Here is a 19,743-nt window from a genome sequence, read left to right as displayed (position 1 = left end):
ATCAATATTAAAAGCTCAATAGTGTCCATGGTTAAAGGACAGTAATGTTTATTAATGGCATTGCTGCAGGAGCCTCATGGCTGGTCCATAATGTCAAGAGAATAAAGTATTAATAATTAATAGGGGAATTGAGTGAGTGTACTGAAAGATGATTGCTTTCTAAAGTGCATACATGTTGGTGAGAGCTTGCAATCATGATGCAATACATCCTTCTTTGGCTGTATCTTTGAGTCATGAGTGTTTGCTCTGTGTTGATCTTTCTAGGGAAGAGTTGAAAAGCAGTTTCATTTGCCAAGAAAGGGAAGTGTTGCTCAAAGGCACATGGGAAGAGATTTAAAGCCAAAGCTCATTGGTTAATCCCTTCCCTTTCTTACCCAGCAGGTCAAAAGCCCAGTTGCTTCAGGCTGCTGCCATTTTTATCCTCGGTGTCAGTTCCTCTGTCTCCCCCTGTGGTGTAAGTGTCACTCAGGGGCAGTTTGATGGCATTTCCTCGAGTTGTTGTAACTCGAGGAAAACAGAGCAGATAAACTTGTCTGTATGATTGGTTTGTTTCATTGGGGTTGCATGTGGGGAAAATAATTGAACCTCACACCAGGACTTTAATAGACAAAGTAATAAGGTTGTCTCCAGCATTCTTTCCTGAACCAAGGAAATTGCGATCATGCAGTTTCATCGCATGAAACATCTTGATGAGTCATCTTGTATCCTGTTGGCGACAGACATAATATGTCGGCAGTTCAGAACTGAAACTTAAACATTGGCATTTGGCTCAGACACTGAGAAACCTCATTTGGTTTGGGTGTGTGAAAATATTTTTTTCTCCGCTGCTTTTTTTTGCTCATTATCTTATGTTCTGTCATTGAAGGATTTTTAAAATCTCAATACAAGGTCATTCTGTTCAGTTCTGTCTGTTCTGCCACTGTGGTCGTCCATTTGGTTCTTCCGAGCAGTACGAACACATTGTGCGAATAATGTGCCATATGACGGTAGAAGAGCACTGACTATCAGCACACCATGCACCACACAGAATGATTTGGGTTGTCTATGTCATCAAGGTGGTGTCCGATGTTTTCATCTTTTTTAGGGGAATGTCATTCTTGAGAAGAGAAAAGAAAAGTCAGTGCGTCTAGAGGGAACTCACTCGCAATGATAAAAAAGGTCAATCTTGGCTTATTACAGCTTGAACCCTGCCGTTAAACTAGACGTGTTGCAAGGACAAATGCACTTGCATAAAGTCAAAGCTCTTCGCCAGAGTTGGTGTGCTTCACAAGACCACGTTCTAACAGAGACAATTACACAGGTTACAAGTTTTAGGATGAGCGAGCTGATTGTTTAGAAGCTGAAAGGCGATTCTGCGGAGGACACTTTTTGCTGCTGCGGAGCTGCAATAAGCAGACACAGTCAAATTGATCCAAAGTGTCATGTTGTCCAGATGAACCATCACGGAGCAGATTACTGTATGATGCAAGATACTGAAAATAAAAAAGTGCTCCACAAGAAATTTCCAGTATTTCTCTCAGACATAATATTTATGTATTTTTATTTCTAACAAGGAAGTTATGTTTTGGCATTTGTCTGTTTTGTTAGAAGGATTACGCAAATAAATAATCAACCAGTTTTGTGTGTGTGTGTGTGTGTGTGTGTGTGTGTGTGTGTGTGTGTGTGTGTGTGTGTGTGTGTGTGTGTGTGTGTGTGTGTGTGTGTGTGTGTGTGTGTGTGTGTGTGTGTGTGTGTGTGTGTGTGTGTGTGTGTGTGTGTGCAGAAATAGTCACGTGCAGTCTCTGTGTTGTTTCTCTTCCCTCCATTGACTCTTATCAGACCCACACAGAACAAAACTTCTCAGCAATTTCAATTGTGAGAAGAGCTGTTTGTTCTTCAGTAGCAATCAGGCCTCAAGACTGTTATCTTGGGAAAATTACTGAAGCTTAAAAGAAAAGAAAAAAACAGAAGTAGTTTATTCCTCTTATTCCCGAGCTAATAATGAACTGGCATGAAATCTCACTTTTCATCGGGACAGGAAATGCGGGTGCAGTCAATGTAATTTTCAAAAATAGTCAATTGGGGAGGAAGGAAAAGGGGAGAGATAGATTGGACGGTCTCTCAATGTAGAAGTGTTTGATTTCGATTAGAGAACTTGCCCACAGGCCAGTCATCCGTGTTCAGCTCAAACAGTCGTCTTTATCATTCTCACAGCAGAATAGTGTCACTGTCTGTGGGTCTGCGTATGAAACACTTCTATTTTTCCTGACCCTTTTTAAAGATTTTCTCCCCCTCTTTATAGTCTTTTCTTTCTCTTGCGCTTCCTTTTTTTTAAAAAACGTACCCATGATCCTTCACCACAAACAGCAGCTGTGGTTCAATGTTTTTTTTCTGTAAGCGTCACCATGCACTTACATACGCCAAACCTCGTCTCTAGAAAACACTGATTCCATTGTTGTCACTTCACATGAGCAGAAGTTTTTATTTTTACTGTTGAATATGTTTTTTATTTAATAGTCAAACACATTTCAATAACTCTTGTACCTCATAGACTTGCATAAGGTAACATGGCTTAAGTAATGTCCTAACTCTCACAGTATATATTTGTTGCCAGAATAATGGTGGACCATAGGGTTTATATAAAGATAGACAACATCGCATTTCCCCAAAAGTGAAGCCACATCACCTTGATCGCTTCCTGGCTGCCTCTATGTTAGCAGATGGGACATGGACCAAACTAAAACGTAATGATGGTTTCTGTCATTTTAGTTTGTTCTTATCACACTGATAAGTGCACCAGTTATGTCTTAAGCAGTCTGTGTGTATATGTTTGCAAGTACAGGTGTGTGTGCACATGCCTCTGTTTCTCCTTTTCCCCTGAGTGTCTATTATTCCCTAATGTATGTGTGAGAGAACACATGGGGGATGGTTTGAATGAAGTGGGCCGGTGCTTGGGGGCACGTTCACATTGAGTTGGCCCCTCTGGAGCGCTCTGTGTGTCTGTGGGTTTGTGAGAGAAGAGGGGAGATAGTGAGACATGGAGAGATTTAGCAGTATACTGATATGAAGGTGCAGCTGCTGTTCATATAATTTACGGGACATTACATCTTTGGTGGTTAGAGAGTGTTTGGAAACATGCTGCTGCAAAAACATGCAGATATAAATGGGTCAGGAACGTGAGGTACACATGAGCACATTTATCCCCATGAAGGCCAGAGGCCTTCACAAGGATGAAAAGGTAAATCCTCCAGACCAAGGACTTTTGCAGTATTTTACTGGGCATGTTTGCTTTAAGTTTAGGTTGTAGTTCATCATATTTTTAAGGATACCACATTCACACTTCTTCTCCTGCTGCCTATGATATGGTATGATGATACCTTGCAATTTTTAACAACAAAATCAAAAGTATCTTTGACTAACCCAGCAGCAACTGTCAGATTTACATTTGATTTGCTTTTTAGTGGAAATGTCCACAATTGTGAAAAAAATACCATGTTCCCCATTCCTATGCATTTTTTCCCTAAACCTAAATTGTAAATTATGTCATATTTCCATGATAAGATTGGGTAGAGAAATGGTGAAATGATTAGAGAAAGAAAAGTAAGTTCTCAACAGGGTACACGTCTACTTTCTGTGTGTGAATCTCTTGTTCCTTGGGAGTGTACACAGATTTTTATGAAGGACCGCTTCAGCTCTATTTTAATGATCTATGCACATAGTCTAAAGCGTATTGCGTAAGTGCATTTAGGATATATACAAATCCACCTTTGCCAGTTTAACAACAGAAAAGTGGTTGCTACGCCAGGCCATGACCCTACAAGGGTTGTAATTGGTCTCATTGGGGGAACTGTTGGGTTTCACTGCAATTTTTAAGGTCTTGACCTTACTATGTGAAGTACCTTGAGATAGTGTCTATCATGATTTTGCGCTATACAAATAAAATTTAATTGAATCAATTAATCATGGCCGTGTTTTGAAAGTTAACGTGCATGTGTGCTTGCACCTTGGAGGATTTGCCAGGTTGTATAATGAGAGATGAGAGAGATGATGCTTCTCTGCAGAGGAAACACATCTGCTTGTGTGCAAACCAAAAGCACATGAGCTGATCATCTGTGTGTGACAAGTAAATATCAAATTAGATTAATACAATTTTATTAACTTTTTCCCTTCCTTCCTCTATTTCTGTCTCTCTCCAGGTTTGTCCGATAAACTCCTGAGTTAAGGTGCCGTCAGGTCTAAGGACTTCAGCTTGGACTCTAGGTTGGTCACCCGGATTATACTTTCATCTTGCTCTGCTTACAGCTGCTGCTGTTTTCTCTTCTCACCATATGGCTCTTCCTCTTCAGTCCAACCAGGTTTGGTCACCTCCGGAGATAAGCAACCACATCCACTAAGTCTCTGTCCGGGCCCAGCCGAGTTTGCTCCAGTTCTTATTGGGGGCTGGTCCAGCGTCTCAAGCTGGACGGAGGAGAGAAAAGTGGGGCCGAGGGCCCGGCCGAGGGCCCGGCCGAGGGCCCGGCCTTCGTGCTGCGACACAGAACTTCTAACCTCGTACAACACACCACAGATACCACGCCTACAGATCCCATGAGTCCCAGGGAGAAAGAAGACACGCCCACCTCAGGTTCTTCAACCAGTCACCTCATTACCGCTGAGTGCCCCTCACACAATGGGGTGAGTATCCAGCACACATACAAACATACATGCTTTCATCTGGTTGGTTCAGAGCCATGGGTCGAGTGGTCACACAGTAAAACTATCCCACCACAACACACACACTAACGTAAATAATTAAACAGGAGCTGTTAGAAGGGAAAAATAATATTCTGTAACCCATGTTGACCTGTGTCTTAAAGCAAAGTAGGAGAACACACGCTGGCACACACACACACACACACACACACACACACACACACACACACACACACACACACACACACACACCACACACACACACACACACACAGCTATAAATTGGAATCAATTTGTTATCACTTGACCACAGTTCCCTGTGTGCGTGTGTGTACACAACATGCTTTACCACCATTTCCCCTTTGAAGACCTAAAGTTTCCACTGATCCCACAAGAAGATTGGACACTACAGTTAATTAAACACTAGAGGATAATTTAATCTCACTTTTAAAAGCAGCATTTTGAAGTTAAGAGCAAATTTAGATTCAAAGTTAGCGTAAGAAGGTTTTGGGACAGCATGTGGGAGTTTGCCACGTCTTTTTAATAATACAGCATGGTGTTGTTTAGCACTCATTTAAACATAATTGCACACCAGTATGTGGAATGTAGTGGAGGATTCAAGAGTCATAAAGTAACACATTATTCATGTATTCATTGCTACTCATTGCTACTGCGAGTAGTATGAGTAGCAGTAAAAAGTGAAAAATAGCACAATATGTGTTTAAAAGAGTATAGGATAGTCTCAGACTATGTTAATAAAAGTAAAACAATGAGTGTAGTTTTCTACGATCATCATAACGAGAGAAGTTGTGTGTTTATTACGTTGCTCGGGGGAGAAAGGTGCATTATGAAATCCGTTTTTCAAGTTTTTCGAGCAGGTACTTGAAACTTGCTTTTGCACAAATTGATTAGGAGCCTGTTTCCCCAAACGTTTCATCCTCCACCACCTCCACTTATTATCGACACCGTCGCCACCTTCAAGGCTTTTTCAGACTTGATGATGAGTCACTCTGTGTTATAGTAATTAACAGTGCATTGTGATAGAGATGTCTCGGCTCCGACTGTTGTTCAGTTTTAGTTCCACTGTAGAGTCTGAAGTGATATCGATATTGAACGTGCGAAAAAATTCACAGCCCCTAAAAATAAACCTGTTGTGTCATTAATATGCAGACGTCTTCCTGGAAGGAGAGCAAACACATTACCAAAATCTGTGTGATTAGCATCACATGATGGCACCACGTCCAAATCACAGAACAAAATGTGCCAGATACCCTCCCTCAGAGGCATCACTTGTGACTGCGTGTGCAACAAAGCTGCAGCTCTGTCGTCCAGTGTTAAAGGCAATCAGCACAGAGCCGCTGATCCGAAACACAATAGTGTTTGTGTTTGTGTATTGTGTCTGCTCGCGTGTGTGTGGCCTTTTTTTATCTGCTGTAACACAACACGGATACCTGAGAGGATGCGAGGGGCCCCCTGCCCCAATCGGCAAGGCCAGGCTGTCTTAACACCCCACAGGCTGCCCTTTGAATCTTTCAGCGTTTGGCGGTATAGGTGTTCGTGTGTGTCTCTCAATGGGTTTGTGAGTGTCTGGTTTAGCTTTGAGTTTGGTGTCACACATCATGTTTGTCTTCAGATTGCATGGGATGCTTTTACGTCTCATGTTCTGTTTTTTTTATTTACGTTATTGTCCAAAAAAGGAGAATTTTATTTTTTATGTCAAGTTTCCTGTTTTCAAGATATTTTTGAACTTGTCCCCATGAGCTCGTGATGTTTGTGTGTCTTCCTGATTACACCCCACAGTTGCTGAACACAATTTTGGAAACAATGGCTGTTTACCTGCCAACAAGTGCAACCTACTACCTTAGAATGAAGTGTTACATTTGCAGACCATGACAGTGAAAAAGCTCGATGAGGAGACTGAAACAGTTCTGTTTTCAGTTTACATCTGCATCATTTAAGTTCAATCAAGTGTCTCTTACACATTATTTAGTTCAATCAAGAAATATACCTCTGTTAACTTAACATGTAATACACACTAAGTTATATGACAAGAAGAGAGTCTGGAATATTTTATTCTATGCAAAACTAGAGAAAAACCAATAATTAGGGAACAAAAATCTGTGAACAATGTCCTCGATTTTGTACATTAGAGTCGGCTGCACATCCTTCCTTTGAGCAGAATTGTTTTTTGTATTGCTTTCATGCATCAACGCCCAGTCTGTTGAGGAAGGATATCCAGGTTCACTTCCTCTTATTGTACCTGTCGTCCACAATCACAACCCTTTTAGTCATTCTTCTTATACATTAAAACCTGGGATGCTACTTGGGACATTTTGGGAAATATATTTAATTTGCTTTCTTGCTGAGAATCACATTAGAAAAGAGATCCCAGTGTCATATTTGTACAGTAAATGTAAATAATTTCTCTTTAAACTTTTGGAAACGATGACTCGAGACACTCTCATTTGCTTCCTTTTGTTTTTGTTACATGGACAACAAGTTAGACATTTTGTCGTGTGTCCAAGAAAATAAATTCCTGTTGTTAAATTCCGCAATTGCTGTTCCTCATTCGTAGCATTTTCTGTACCTGAGCAACCGGCTCCAGAGTAGACAATCTGCTTTATATTTACACTGTTGCTTGCATGCCCAGTGTACGTGAATGGTCATGTTTTCAGGCGTGTTCGTATGGATGGAGATCATTTCTGATACAGAGCTAAAATCCTCTTTTTCCATCCTTTTTTACAACTATAATACCAAAATGTATTAGTGTGGATGTAGCCTTATACCTAGTTTCATGTTCATTCTCCTCTCCTGGCATAACGACAAAACTGCGACTTTTTAAGTGCTTTAAAAAAGTAAAGGTCCTTGACACAAGCCCTCTAACTGTGAACAGATTGATAAAAATCGGTGTTCTTTGTTGCTGTGCCGTCCTCGTGGTCATGGACAAGAACACAGGGAATAGTTTGTCTAGTGGGGGTTCGTGCACACTTGTTTTTCAGAGTCTGAGTGTGTGTTTGTTTTGAAACCACTTTCTTTTTTTTCCTCTGAGGGTCTTGGACAATTTTCCCAATTTTTGGCGTCCCTAGAGAGCACTGTGTGTGTGTGAGTCACATGTTGACACTGTCTGTGTTGTGCAGGGGTCACAGTGTACAGAGGTAAGCTCTTCCCTCTATGTTCTAGTATAGATTCTTGCTCTCTGCTAAGAATATCAGCTGCATTCCTATTGGCTTGCAGCTTTCCTTTCTCCCACCTTAAAAAAACCAGCCATGTGACAATGTTTCATGTTTTGCTGAATAAAGGAGAGTTTTCCTCACGTCTTTGCTGCTTCACTGACATATCCTCTGCTGACCGACTGTCGAGCTCAGCAGAACTAATGAGAGCAGAGGTTCCTCATAACACACACAAAAACAAACTGTCTCAGGTGTGCATGTGTGTGTGTGTGTGTGAACAGCCATTAGTCAGTTGAAAGTCCTTAGCCAGGTCTACATACTGAGTGGTAATCAGTCTGGGGGGAGCTGGATGTATGTGTTTTTGTGTGTGAGACAGAGGAGTAGATTGGTCTTCAGGGGCTTTTAAGAAAAAGCTGCCTCATTTAATCTAAAGCAGACCAGCGTCTCTAGAGATCTCCTGTTGTCTGTGTATCATCGAAATCTAGCTTCTTAGCTCATGCTTGTGTGAAAAGTGTTGGAGGTCTCCATGCTGTCGTAGAACCTTGTTTCCCCAATCTTAACACATTTTATCCTTTTGAGGTTTCATTTATCATATTCACAAAAATAAGACAAATGTGAAGATCCGTCCATTATCTATTGAAGCCGGATTCGAACCGAGAAACTTCTTGCAGTGACCATGCTGTGATATGAGGAAGTAGCATTCTATATACTGAAGGCTTTTGTTTTAGCTTGATCATAACAGTTAATTATTGGCTTAATGAGCGTGTAGTGGTTATGTGAACATTACACGAGCCGTTTACTCGAGATGTTGTCACCTTGAGCAAATCCTTCACTTCTCACTGGTCTTCACTTCCGCCGCTGTGCTGTCTGCTTTGTGTTTGCAGCTCAACCATGAAGGTAGAGAACATTCTACATGACCCGTGTAATTACAACGATTTCTTTCAGATTTATTGCAGTTCAGGACGGCTCATATAGTGATGACAATGAAAACAGAATATATTGGTCAGCACTACTTGCAAGGTGGCAGGATATCTTCCAAATTAAATCCATTTTGTTATTTGCCTGTGGCTGAAGAACAATGGTTCGGACAAACTAGCATCCGACGAGGAAGGAGCTACTGGTAGCTAAGAGCATGGCAATGGCAAGAAGTGTTCTTTAATAACAATGGTGGCTCATAGAGAGATGGCGCTAAAGCATCCGTTATATCAGAACTGTTGAAGGTTTTTCACAGCTAAGAAACAGCGCTGGTTTCTCGATGTAAAAGATGTTTTAGCCGTTTTCCTATTCTTCTGCAAATGTGATTAGCAGATGGTTCATCCAATCCCCTGCCAAGTATTTTTAGAAAGCACCTGCCCCTTTTCCAAAAAAAGTTTCTAATGAAGCCCTCCCAGATGGTTCTGGGTAACAAACCATCTGGTGCGTCAGTTTACGCTGCAATATTTCAGGGGTTTGTCGAAGCATTTCGTTGTAAATTTGGAAATTGACATTGTTATAGTTAGTACGACCTTCCTCCACATTGCTGCCTAAAGATGAATACAGATTACTAATTATTCGAGGGAAAAAAAACAAATTTATTGAAATAACAGTTGCCTGAGCGTGGTGTTAAAACTTACTGTGCTCTTATACGGCTTTTTAAAACCTATTTATCAGACACACACTCACTATTGTACACACACTTACACGCATACTAACATGTACACAAACCAAAGTAAGCTGATTGACGATCGTTAATAATTCATGTTGTTTTTAGCTTTGCAAATGTGATAAATTGTGAGTATCCTTAGGAATTTAGTTTGTTGGTCACAACAAATAAGTTATTTAAATAAGTCAGCTCAGGCTTTTTAGAAAAAGTGATGGGTATTTTTCACTTTGGTACATTTATTAGACATTTAATAGCTGCGTTTTTGCTCCACATTATAAGTCAGTAACAATAACAGACAATGTGAGATGATGGATGCCAAGTAAACCAAGTAAAATTGCTTCAAACTCCACCTAAATCCAAATGTCTACTTTTCATACTAGATGAGCTACACTTTTAATGTGGCAATTATGTTATTAAATCTGTTTGGTTACATTTTCTGGACTTGTAAAGGCTCTTCTCTCTCCGGCGTTTCCTGGGAAAACTTTTCCTAGAAAAATGTGAACGTCGCCCTGCTGAAGTATGACAACAACTGAAATGTTGATTACTCAGCACATGGGACTGGCTCTGTGTGAGGACGAGCAGCCAGCCTGCCGGCGCTCACTTCCAGACTGATTTAGTCACACATGCGATGAGAAGTTGTACAGTGAGTTTTTCAGGTCTGAGGGTCGACACTGCCCAGAGGGATGGGATCATATCCTTGACCACACACACATACTTTCACACTGAGCGAAATTCAACTCCCTAACCTCTGCCAGAATGAGTTGTTGAGAGAGCGGTCAGCTGAGGTTGAGTCACGTGTAGCAGACATACAGTATAGAGTTCATCCAAGTGACTGTGTGTGAGTGGGAGCCTGAATGTAAACACATTAGGGGTACCCTGAATTTCCAAGAACTACCTTTCTCCACTCGTACAGTTCTCCTCCTCCTGTCTGAATCTTCCCTGATTTGTTATTGTATCTGGTTACGGACACGTCAGCTGAGCGGTTGACAGCCAAACTTCCTGCATCACCTGCTGCCGAACCTCAACACTGTGGCTTTCACAGTCTGGATTATGTTTAGTTCAGCTGAACAGATGTTTCACAGGAGAGCGAAACCGTTTCTGCTCTTTTTTCTTGAGCTGGCAGCTGGTCATTTTTCAGTGTTTTCTTCTCACAATGTGTTAAAACACCCGCCGCTTCCTCTTTACAGCTCCAGCTTCTGTGGGGTTAAAGGCAGTCAAATGCTAACAAGAAGACACGTGACAGCAATATTAAGCATGAAGGGATAATCACAGCGTGGCAGAATTTATCACGCTTTACTATATACGTTATATAAAGATGGAGGAGATGACTGCTCTCCAAAAGATGAGCCAATCCTCTTGATTGCCTCCTGGTGGCTGACTGTTCATACACCACCTTCTCCATGTTAACACATGGACCAAAGTGAAAAGTCAAAATACATTTCTGGATAGTGAGATAGTGTTGTTTTACAAAAAACTGTAAAACAACATCAAAGCAGAAAATGGCTCTGAACAAGAGAATACAAAGATGGTTTTGGTTGGTTAGGAAGAACCCAGTCTGGTTCTGACATGTTAACCACATAACAGAGAAGCTGGAGACGTGTCGTCCATCTTCAATACGGTCTATGGTTTTTACCAACTACATGTCGTCCGCCAAAGTGGCACCTTTAAATAAATCAAGTCATGTCTTTGGCTTCTGTATTTTCAGTTAGTGACCTCACATTCAAAATGTAATCTAGAACCTAACTATATATTTTTACGAAACTTAGATGTGTTTTATGAAGGGAACATTTTTTGAAGAGCTTTTGACAATAGTTTGTTTTTGGCTGAAGAAACTACATCTGTGTCTGTGGTATGTTTAACAATGGCAACTTTTTTTTGTTGCAACTTTTCAGTTTAACTGACAGCAGAGCAGATTAGGTGATTAGTCAGCATGTTCGTTTGCTAGAGTTAAATCTACATATACTTTCTGCCAATAAGAATGAAGGTAGCTCATGTGACAACGTTAATCCTCACCTAGACGAGTTTAAAGAGTAAAATGACGTGACTCACTTTGCACACATACGCTTTTTTTCCCAACGCGACATAACAAAAGCTAATAAAATGCAGAGTGACTGTAAAGCAGCCTAACAGCTGTAGTACCTCAGTGAAAAGAGGTTCCTGGTAAGAAGGTGGCTGTTCATAAATCACCTAAATGTGCAGGTTATAGGCTAAATGCTTCCCATTCATCTCCGCCTCTTCCTCCCTATCTATACTGCTTTTTTCATACTGTAAGTGTTAACCAGAGGTGTGTGTGTGTGTGTGTGTGTGTGTGTGTGTGTGTGAGTGTGAGTGAGACACCATTCCTATTTCCCCTGGAAGTATTTACTGTTGGCTCAGTCGCTTCCATCCTCTTGTTCTGTATGTATTGTGTAAAATAGCAGTGTGTGTGTTTTTATATGTATGGTGTGTAGCGGAGTGTATCACTATGCTTTATTTGGCCCAGAATCATCTCTGCAGGTGTGAATACGTAGCTTGTCAGGAGGCACCAGTTAAGTGATGGCATATTGGGAACACTTAGAGGACACCCTTTTGTCCCCCCCTATGCACTCATGCACTCACATTTGTTTCACTATCCCTGGGATAACATCTCATCGACATAATGCACCCCCCCAGTCCCTTATCCCAACCTAAACCATCCGTATTAAAGGCCTAACCTTAAACCTGAAGTTAAACCTTAAAATCAAAGGCTGACCCTCAAAAAGCAGTATACACTCATGGGATATAAAGGCAAGTGCACACGTACTCATACCCACACATGCACACACAGTTATTCACACCCTTCCAGAATAACCCCACAATAAACAGCCCCACCGGCAGCATCTGGATTTAAGCTTACACCTACATTACATGCATGCATGGACACACATGAGAGGCTATTACTGAGACACACACACATGCACACAAAGACTGCAGAGCACACGTGACTACTTGGCAGTCACCCAGATACCCTCTGCTCACATAGTATACTCAATCACTGATGCTTACACACACACACACACACACACACACACACACACACACACACACACACACACACACACACACACACACACACACACACACACACACACACACACACACACACACACACACACACACACACACAGAGAGAGAGAGTTGTCAGGTGTCACTTTTATCTCGGCTTTGAAACACCGCAGATTTATATGCGGTGTGGTAAATGTGGCTTTACAGTTGCACGACTTCAGGTGTTATGGAAGCTGTGTGTGTAAATGTGTGTTCTTACAGCACACGGCAGCCGACTGAGATTTGACCTAATGCATGATTAAGCACACACGTGCACACACAGAGTAGACAGACTTTAAGAGTCGAAAGAAACTGTCAGCAGTAGACACGACGTAGTCAACACACAAACTCAAACAACAGGGACCAGGCACTTGGAGTGTATTTTGCTGGTGGGACTTTAAAATTGGGTTAGCCATGCATTATATATATATATACAACATGACTCTCTCTCTCCTTTTCTTTCTCTGTCTGTTGTTCTGCTGTCTATCTCCTTCTCTACTTCTTTCTAATTTTCTCACTGTCTCTTTTATTTCTCTCCCCCCTCCTCCTTTCGACTAATGAAAAGATTTATTTCTAATAATTTCCTTCCAGAGGAACCGAGTGTTTGTGTGCGGAGGTGATTGTGTGTCTGTTTTTACATCAATGAAATAAGAAAATTATGTATTTTGTCTTTTTCGTACATATATGCCCCTAAACCTTATCAAATTTGCCCACCTGAATCCACACATAACATGATTGTCTTTAGTGTGTGTTTGCCTCCGTGTGCGGGTCTGTGTGGGACTGTTTGTGTCTGTGTGTGTGTCAGTTATGATGAATGACTGTGTATTTATCACAAAGAACAAGCCATATTAATTCTGTGCACGGCTGCACCGCTGTGACAGCTGTTGTGTTAGATTGAATTCAAACTGTCCGTCTAATCTTCTGGTTATAAATGGACTGTTTTCATCTGATCTATTTTCTAAATGTATATACTGATTTAAACCTGATTTGATTGTATCGAGGTTATATAAAAAGTCCAAATCAATGATGCACACACCCTTTTTTTTTTTTTCTTAAAATGTACATTGTTCACCTTGAATGTTGATATTTAACCGTTTAACCATAACACTTTATTATAAGTAACTATAAATAAAATAAAAATACAACCAAATATGAGCCTGTTGGCTAAACGATATATCTTTCAGGCTCTAGTCATGAGACGAGGACTAATATGATTTCTAATGAGTTCCAAAAACACATTTGTTTGTTACGTGTTCATTTTTCTCGGACTTAATATATTTTATCTTATTATTACCTCATTTTTTTCAGGCTGGGTTTATCCTGTCAGGCTTCTTAACTTTTGTACCATCTGTGAAGGAAGATTTGTTATGTACAGTCTATGGTTTGTTACTACATATCCAGCCGATGACCGAGCTTCAGAGCAAATGTTTTCACTGGGACAACAACACATTTTTTGATGAAATTAATTTGATTACGTGGCTTCACCGTGGAATTATACATCTGTTGTCAGATATCACTACACATTTGCATGTTATGTAAAATGAATCATGATGAACCTGTGAGGAGGTTCTGTTGTCATGTTGAATTTAATTTGCGTGTTGAAGGATGATTATGCAAGTTGGGATCAATAAATGTGTGAAATAAACATCTCAGCTCACTGCAGGTTCAAATCAAAGGTCAGCCCCTCTGTCTTCTAGTCACACTTCACTTCATTCATCTGATAAAGCTGAAATACCCCAAGGAATTAAATGCACATGTTCAAACAAGAGAAAATGTCATAAACAACCATGGCTCTCAAATCCCTCTGTACTAATGGTGTCTGCTTCTTCTCTGTCTTTGTCAGTGTGTCCCCGAATGCGATGAGGAGAGAAAAAAAGATGAAGAGGATGACAGAGGAAGGGAAGGAGGGGAGGAGGAGAAAGAACGGGAAGAGGATGAGAGGAGCAGTGATGAAGGTTTCATGGGAATGAAGCCGCTGCTGCAGGCTCACCACGCCATGGAGAGGATGGAGGAGTTCGTACACAAGGTAGTGAACACACATGTGCAAGTACAAATACTAGCTAGTGCTAAATTTCAACAATACAGATGTTAAAGTGCGTCACAACTTAAAACCCTCTGCCCACTAAAATAGTTAAGTAATGATGTTGGAGTTTACAGAGTCGGTTTTAAATCAACACTCAATAAAACCACATAGTAAAAGAAGCCAATAAAACTGTGACGAACACCGAAAACATCATGTGTCTGTATTCTGGGCAAAAGTTGCAGTTGACCTCTGACAATGGCAATATCATATGTCTTATTCAGAATAAGGTCATTAGTTGGAATATTGCTGTCCAGGTTTAGTTTGGGCCATAACAAGGTCAAAGTTCAGAATACACGTAGTTCCAGTGTAGTTTTGATAAGGGCGTTTTACAGTGTAGTTTATGAGTCAGGTGAAGTTATGAAAACCAGCACATGTTTTACTTCTAAAAGTTACATCACCAGAAACTCTCAGAACACAGTTCTGATGGGTTTCGCAACAATTTCTGAGAAACCAGTTTATGTCCTGAAGAGGTTTCATAACCAACTGTGTTGTTATGGAGAGGAGTTAGAGGGAGAGCTTCTCAGACAACACTGCTGAAATGTGGACTCGTATGATCTGAGAGAACCACAGCTTGGACTAATATTCACACACACACACACACACACACACACACAGTCTTCTGAAACTCTAATCAGCAGGTTGTAAATTAAGGAAATGAATCATTCTGCAAAGAAAATGTCAAGAGGTAATCTCTCTCTCACTCTCTCTCTCATGAACAAACTTTAAATGGCGGTATTTCAATGACATTCAATATAAAAATCTTCTGTTTTTCATTAAACACAATTAGAAAATATTACAAGTTGTTCTTTTGCACCCATTCTAGGCTTTGTGCTCTTCTTCCACTATTGATTGTGATATTTCTGTGCCTCATTAACCAATCAGGTGTGGGAGGGCCGGTGGCGCGTCATACCTCACGACGTGCTCCCCGATTGGCTGAAGGACAACGACTTCCTGCTTCACGGCCACAGGCCACCCATGCCTTCGTTTCGCGCCTGCTTCAAGAGCATCTTCAGAATCCACACGGAGACGGGAAACATCTGGACACACCTGCTAGGTAGGACACACACATGTACACACACTGCTACATATATAACACTGATCTAAACGCATTTAAATGCATCTCTTACTGCAACAAATTCAATAAACCTTGGCTTAACATTTAATTACTTTAACCACACACACACACACGCACACGCACACGCACACTACACATGACCGTCACGACTGGAATATTTAAAGTTACGAGAATAGAACTTTTATCTTAGTTCCTCTGTGTCTATTTCTGTAATGTATTACCAGCTAATCTTCACATTTACGTATTAGGAAACAGACGCTTGTGTAAAATGATCCCCTCTATTTGCTGTTAATAAGCAGTGTTGTGTCAAAAGCTAAGCTGAGGTGTAAGAAAGTCGTGAGTCCAGTATATATTATTTGTGACTTTTCAATCAGCTTATTTGAATGTGTGGGATTTTTGTTTTTTCAGTTTTTTTTTTTAATCCCATTTGAAAAACATCTCTTCTCCTGACTTGAAAACAACATTGCCAATATTTATGTCCTCTGCTACCACCTAGTGTTGCAAAAGGGTTACTGCAGTCAAATGTGATTTTTGCAGCAGTTGTTCATCATGGTTGATTTAATCTCTCTCTTCCGTCTCTGTCTCCGCAGGCTGTTTGGTTTTCCTCTTTCTGGGTCTGATGTACATGTTCAGTCCCAACAAGTCGTTCGTGGCTCCCGTCCAGGAGAAGGTGGTGATCGGGGTGTTTTTCCTGGGAGCCATCCTCTGCCTCTCCTTCTCCTGGCTCTTCCACACAGTCTACTGCCACTCTGAGGGCGTCTCCAGAGTCTTCTCCAAGTAAGACGCACACACTGCGAACTCACAGTGTATCAAGTCTCGTGTAAAATAGGAAACTCACAGTAACATATTGTCTGTGTTTTTCCGTCTCCAGGCTGGACTACAGTGGGATCGCCTTCCTGATCATGGGCTCATTTGTTCCCTGGTTGTACTACTCCTTCTACTGCTCCCCTCAGCCTTGTTTCATCTACCTGATAGTGGTGTGTATACTGGGACTGTCGGCCATCACCGTCTCTCAATGCGACTTCTTTGCCACACCACAGTACAGAGGAGTCAGAGCAGGTAGAGTGAGAATGGTTCATGATCAATTCAGTTTTTATTGGTATTTATTCTTTTTAGCTGCTTAAATGTCGTAGTTTTGCTTTGGTTTTCTGGTCCCAAACTTGACTTTGCCTCTCTCTCTCTCTCTCTCTCTCTCTCTCTCTCTCTCTCTCTCTCTCTCTCTCTCTGTGTGTGTGTAGGAGTGTTTGTGGGTTTGGGTCTGAGCGGCGTGGTTCCCACGCTGCACTTTGTGATCAGCGAGGGTCTGATCAAAGCAACCACCATGGGTCAAATGGGTTGGCTGCTGCTGATGGCGACGCTCTACATCACCGGAGCCTGTTTGTACGCCGCTCGCATCCCAGAGAGGTTCTTCCCCGGCAAGTGTGACATCTGGGTGAGTGTCGGATAAACACACACACACTGACTGGACGAAAGAAGCCATTGTTTCCTGTCTGTGATTCTTCTTCTATCTTTATGTGACTCTGTTTCTCTAACACACGATATTTTACTCTCTTCCTTAGTTCCACTCCCACCAGTTGTTCCACATCTTGGTCGTCGCCGGGGCTTTCGTCCATTTCCACGGTGTCTCCAACCTGCAAGAGTTTCGCCACAAGGCGGGTGGAGGCTGTGCCGCGGATGGCACTCTCTAACACACACACACATACACACACTGACTCACCCGTTCACTCACACGTATTTTAACTGGGAGGCACCGGTTCTACTAACATGCACAGAATTACACACACACACACAAGCTTCTCAAACACGTGCTAAGACATGCACACACGCGCTCTCTCACCAAACTGAAGACCAGCGTGGCTTGTCCGGTGTGTGTCTGTGTGCGTAATAAACAGGACGAGCTCCTACGGGGCGCTATTAAAACTGATCGAGGAGGGGTTTTGTTCTCTTCCCGTTCCTCTGTCTGCCCGTTCCATCCCTCACCTCATCAGGCTATATTGCTTTGACTTCCAAGATGGTGCGTTTTGTTAAACTGTTTCTGAGACTCTTCTCTTTCCTGGAAGGATCTCCGTTTGTTTAGGGGATGAGACCTTCAGAGCCTCTTCTGTTTTCTGACGTTTAATAGTTTGATTTGAAGAGGAAGCAGATAAAAATACATTTTTGGGTGTTTTTTGCTGAATGCTGTTTTCCGAGTCACATTTTAGAAAAAAGAAAAGGAATTGAGCGGGAAATGTCTTTGGATTTCTTCCATGATTGTTGAGGTTGGGTGGGGGTGGGTGTGTTCATGTGGGCGGGGGGTTTAAATAGTCACTTTTAAAAGCAAAAAAAAGAACCCTTTTCCATGTAAATAAGATTTCTAAATTTTGGGTTATAGATTTGTATGAAATATATATATGAAAAAATAACAAAAAATTATGTTATGTGATGGCAAGAATGAATATGTTAGATGATAAATCAATAAAAAATGGAGGAGAAGAGGCGTTTTATCTACAACGTGTTCTGGCGGTGAGGTGCAGTGGAGTGAATAATATATTCTGTCAGTGGAGGGAAGTGCTTCAAAGAATTTCATTAAGTCTGTATATGCAAGGATGAGAGGCAGAGACGACGAGGAAATATGAGGCACAACACCTGAATATTGGCAAATAAGCAGCGACGACAAGACGCGAACTCAAGAGTCCCTATCCCGACCCAAAAACCTTTAAATGTAAACGAGGAGACTACCTCGTCGAACCTGCGCCCTTGTGTTTTTTAAGCATCGCAGAATCACAGCACCGTTCTCTAATCAGACCTCATGAATAAAACGTTCCCGTGCGCTTGAAACCAAATATAAAGTCCAAACTATGAAACCTAAAAGAGTCACCTTGATGTGTAGCCATGTTCATTTGTCTTCTTACTGTAAATTGTCATATATTGTATATCTAAAGATAAAACAAATTTCTATGCCACCGATATAAGTTTATTGTTTTTTAGGACATGCCCTGAAAAGACGTCACGGATAACGAAGACGATTTTATAAACCGAGTCATTAATGTCCCTTTGGTACTGTAGCTTTACAGTATTCGTACAGTACAGATGCAGTTCATCGTAGTCCTCATGACACTCGGATTCACCTCTGCACAGAAAAAGGATTCTCTGTCTGAAAAAATGTTTTTTCCCTCTGACTGGATTGTATTTTAATTTATCCACTGCTGCTTTTGTTATTATTATTATTGTTATCACAAGCTTTAATTTCACTTTTTGTTCTTTTCTCTTTGACCTTTTTTTTTTTCATCTGTCGTTATTGCTCAGCTGGAGACCATCTGTCTCTCATGCTAAAAAATTATCCCCAAAAAAAGGTCTGACAACGTTGTCAAACTGACCATAACTACTACAAGGCCACAGATAAAGATCCTTCATGTGGAGGTTAATACACGGTGACGTTTTAAAAAAATCTTGCACATGCACAATAGAAACACTTACATTCTGGGCCTGTTTTTTTTTATTGTTTGAACTTAAGCTTTGAACAGGAAGTTGAATTATCATTTTGAATGATCAACATCTCTTGTTGTGTTACACTTTTGCTTTTCAGAACAAAACAAATCTTGTTTTCATCTTGTTTTATTCTTTCTTTTTCTCATTTCCTGTTTTTATTTTTATCTAGTTTATATTAATTTATTTGTCTTGGGGAGTGTGTATTGTCTGTTGAAGCACACGTTCCGTTCTGATGGGAGTGTCTGATTGCAATGGACCTTTATATCTGCTGTATTGTTCTAATAAAAAGGTTTTTTGAATCTGTCATTGTGTTCTAGTAGTGATTAGTATGTGCACAAAATACATTAACACATTTTTAAGCAGCTACGATAGGAAAGAAATTTCTCTGTTTAGTTACTTTGCAGGTCAGTCTTTGTTGCCCTTGTTATGCAGATAATGAATACAGGCTTATTTATATTTTCTATAAGTTTCATAAGATGCATATATATGCATTAATCTACAACATAAACATAAAATTAACTGGTTGCAACCAAGGTTTTTCTTAAACTTCAATTTTTTAAAACAACTTTAT

At 40.8% G+C, this 19,743-nt stretch overlaps 1 protein-coding gene across 1 annotated transcript in view; it reads left to right on the top strand.

The window, feature by feature from the left end:
- Window positions 1-19,476, top strand: part of adipor2 (adiponectin receptor 2) — a 29,197-nt gene extending 9,721 nt beyond the window's left edge. The window contains exons 2-9 of the mRNA XM_035147179.2: window positions 4,176-4,239; window positions 4,326-4,653; window positions 14,390-14,572; window positions 15,512-15,683; window positions 16,295-16,481; window positions 16,576-16,763; window positions 16,943-17,136; window positions 17,264-19,476. Of these exons, the coding sequence (XP_035003070.1) occupies window positions 4,567-4,653; window positions 14,390-14,572; window positions 15,512-15,683; window positions 16,295-16,481; window positions 16,576-16,763; window positions 16,943-17,136; window positions 17,264-17,392 (1,140 nt within the window). The 5' untranslated portion in view covers window positions 4,176-4,239; window positions 4,326-4,566 and the 3' untranslated portion in view covers window positions 17,393-19,476. The remainder of the gene's footprint in view (window positions 1-4,175; window positions 4,240-4,325; window positions 4,654-14,389; window positions 14,573-15,511; window positions 15,684-16,294; window positions 16,482-16,575; window positions 16,764-16,942; window positions 17,137-17,263) is intronic.
- Window positions 19,477-19,743: the final 267 nt, after the last annotated feature.

Source organism: Hippoglossus stenolepis, chromosome 22 (genome assembly GCF_022539355.2).
Source record: "Hippoglossus stenolepis isolate QCI-W04-F060 chromosome 22, HSTE1.2, whole genome shotgun sequence".
Lineage (NCBI taxonomy): Eukaryota > Metazoa > Chordata > Actinopteri > Pleuronectiformes > Pleuronectidae > Hippoglossus > Hippoglossus stenolepis.
The sequence above is the reverse complement of the archived record's forward strand: the minus strand, read 5'-3'. Positions and strand labels throughout refer to the sequence as shown.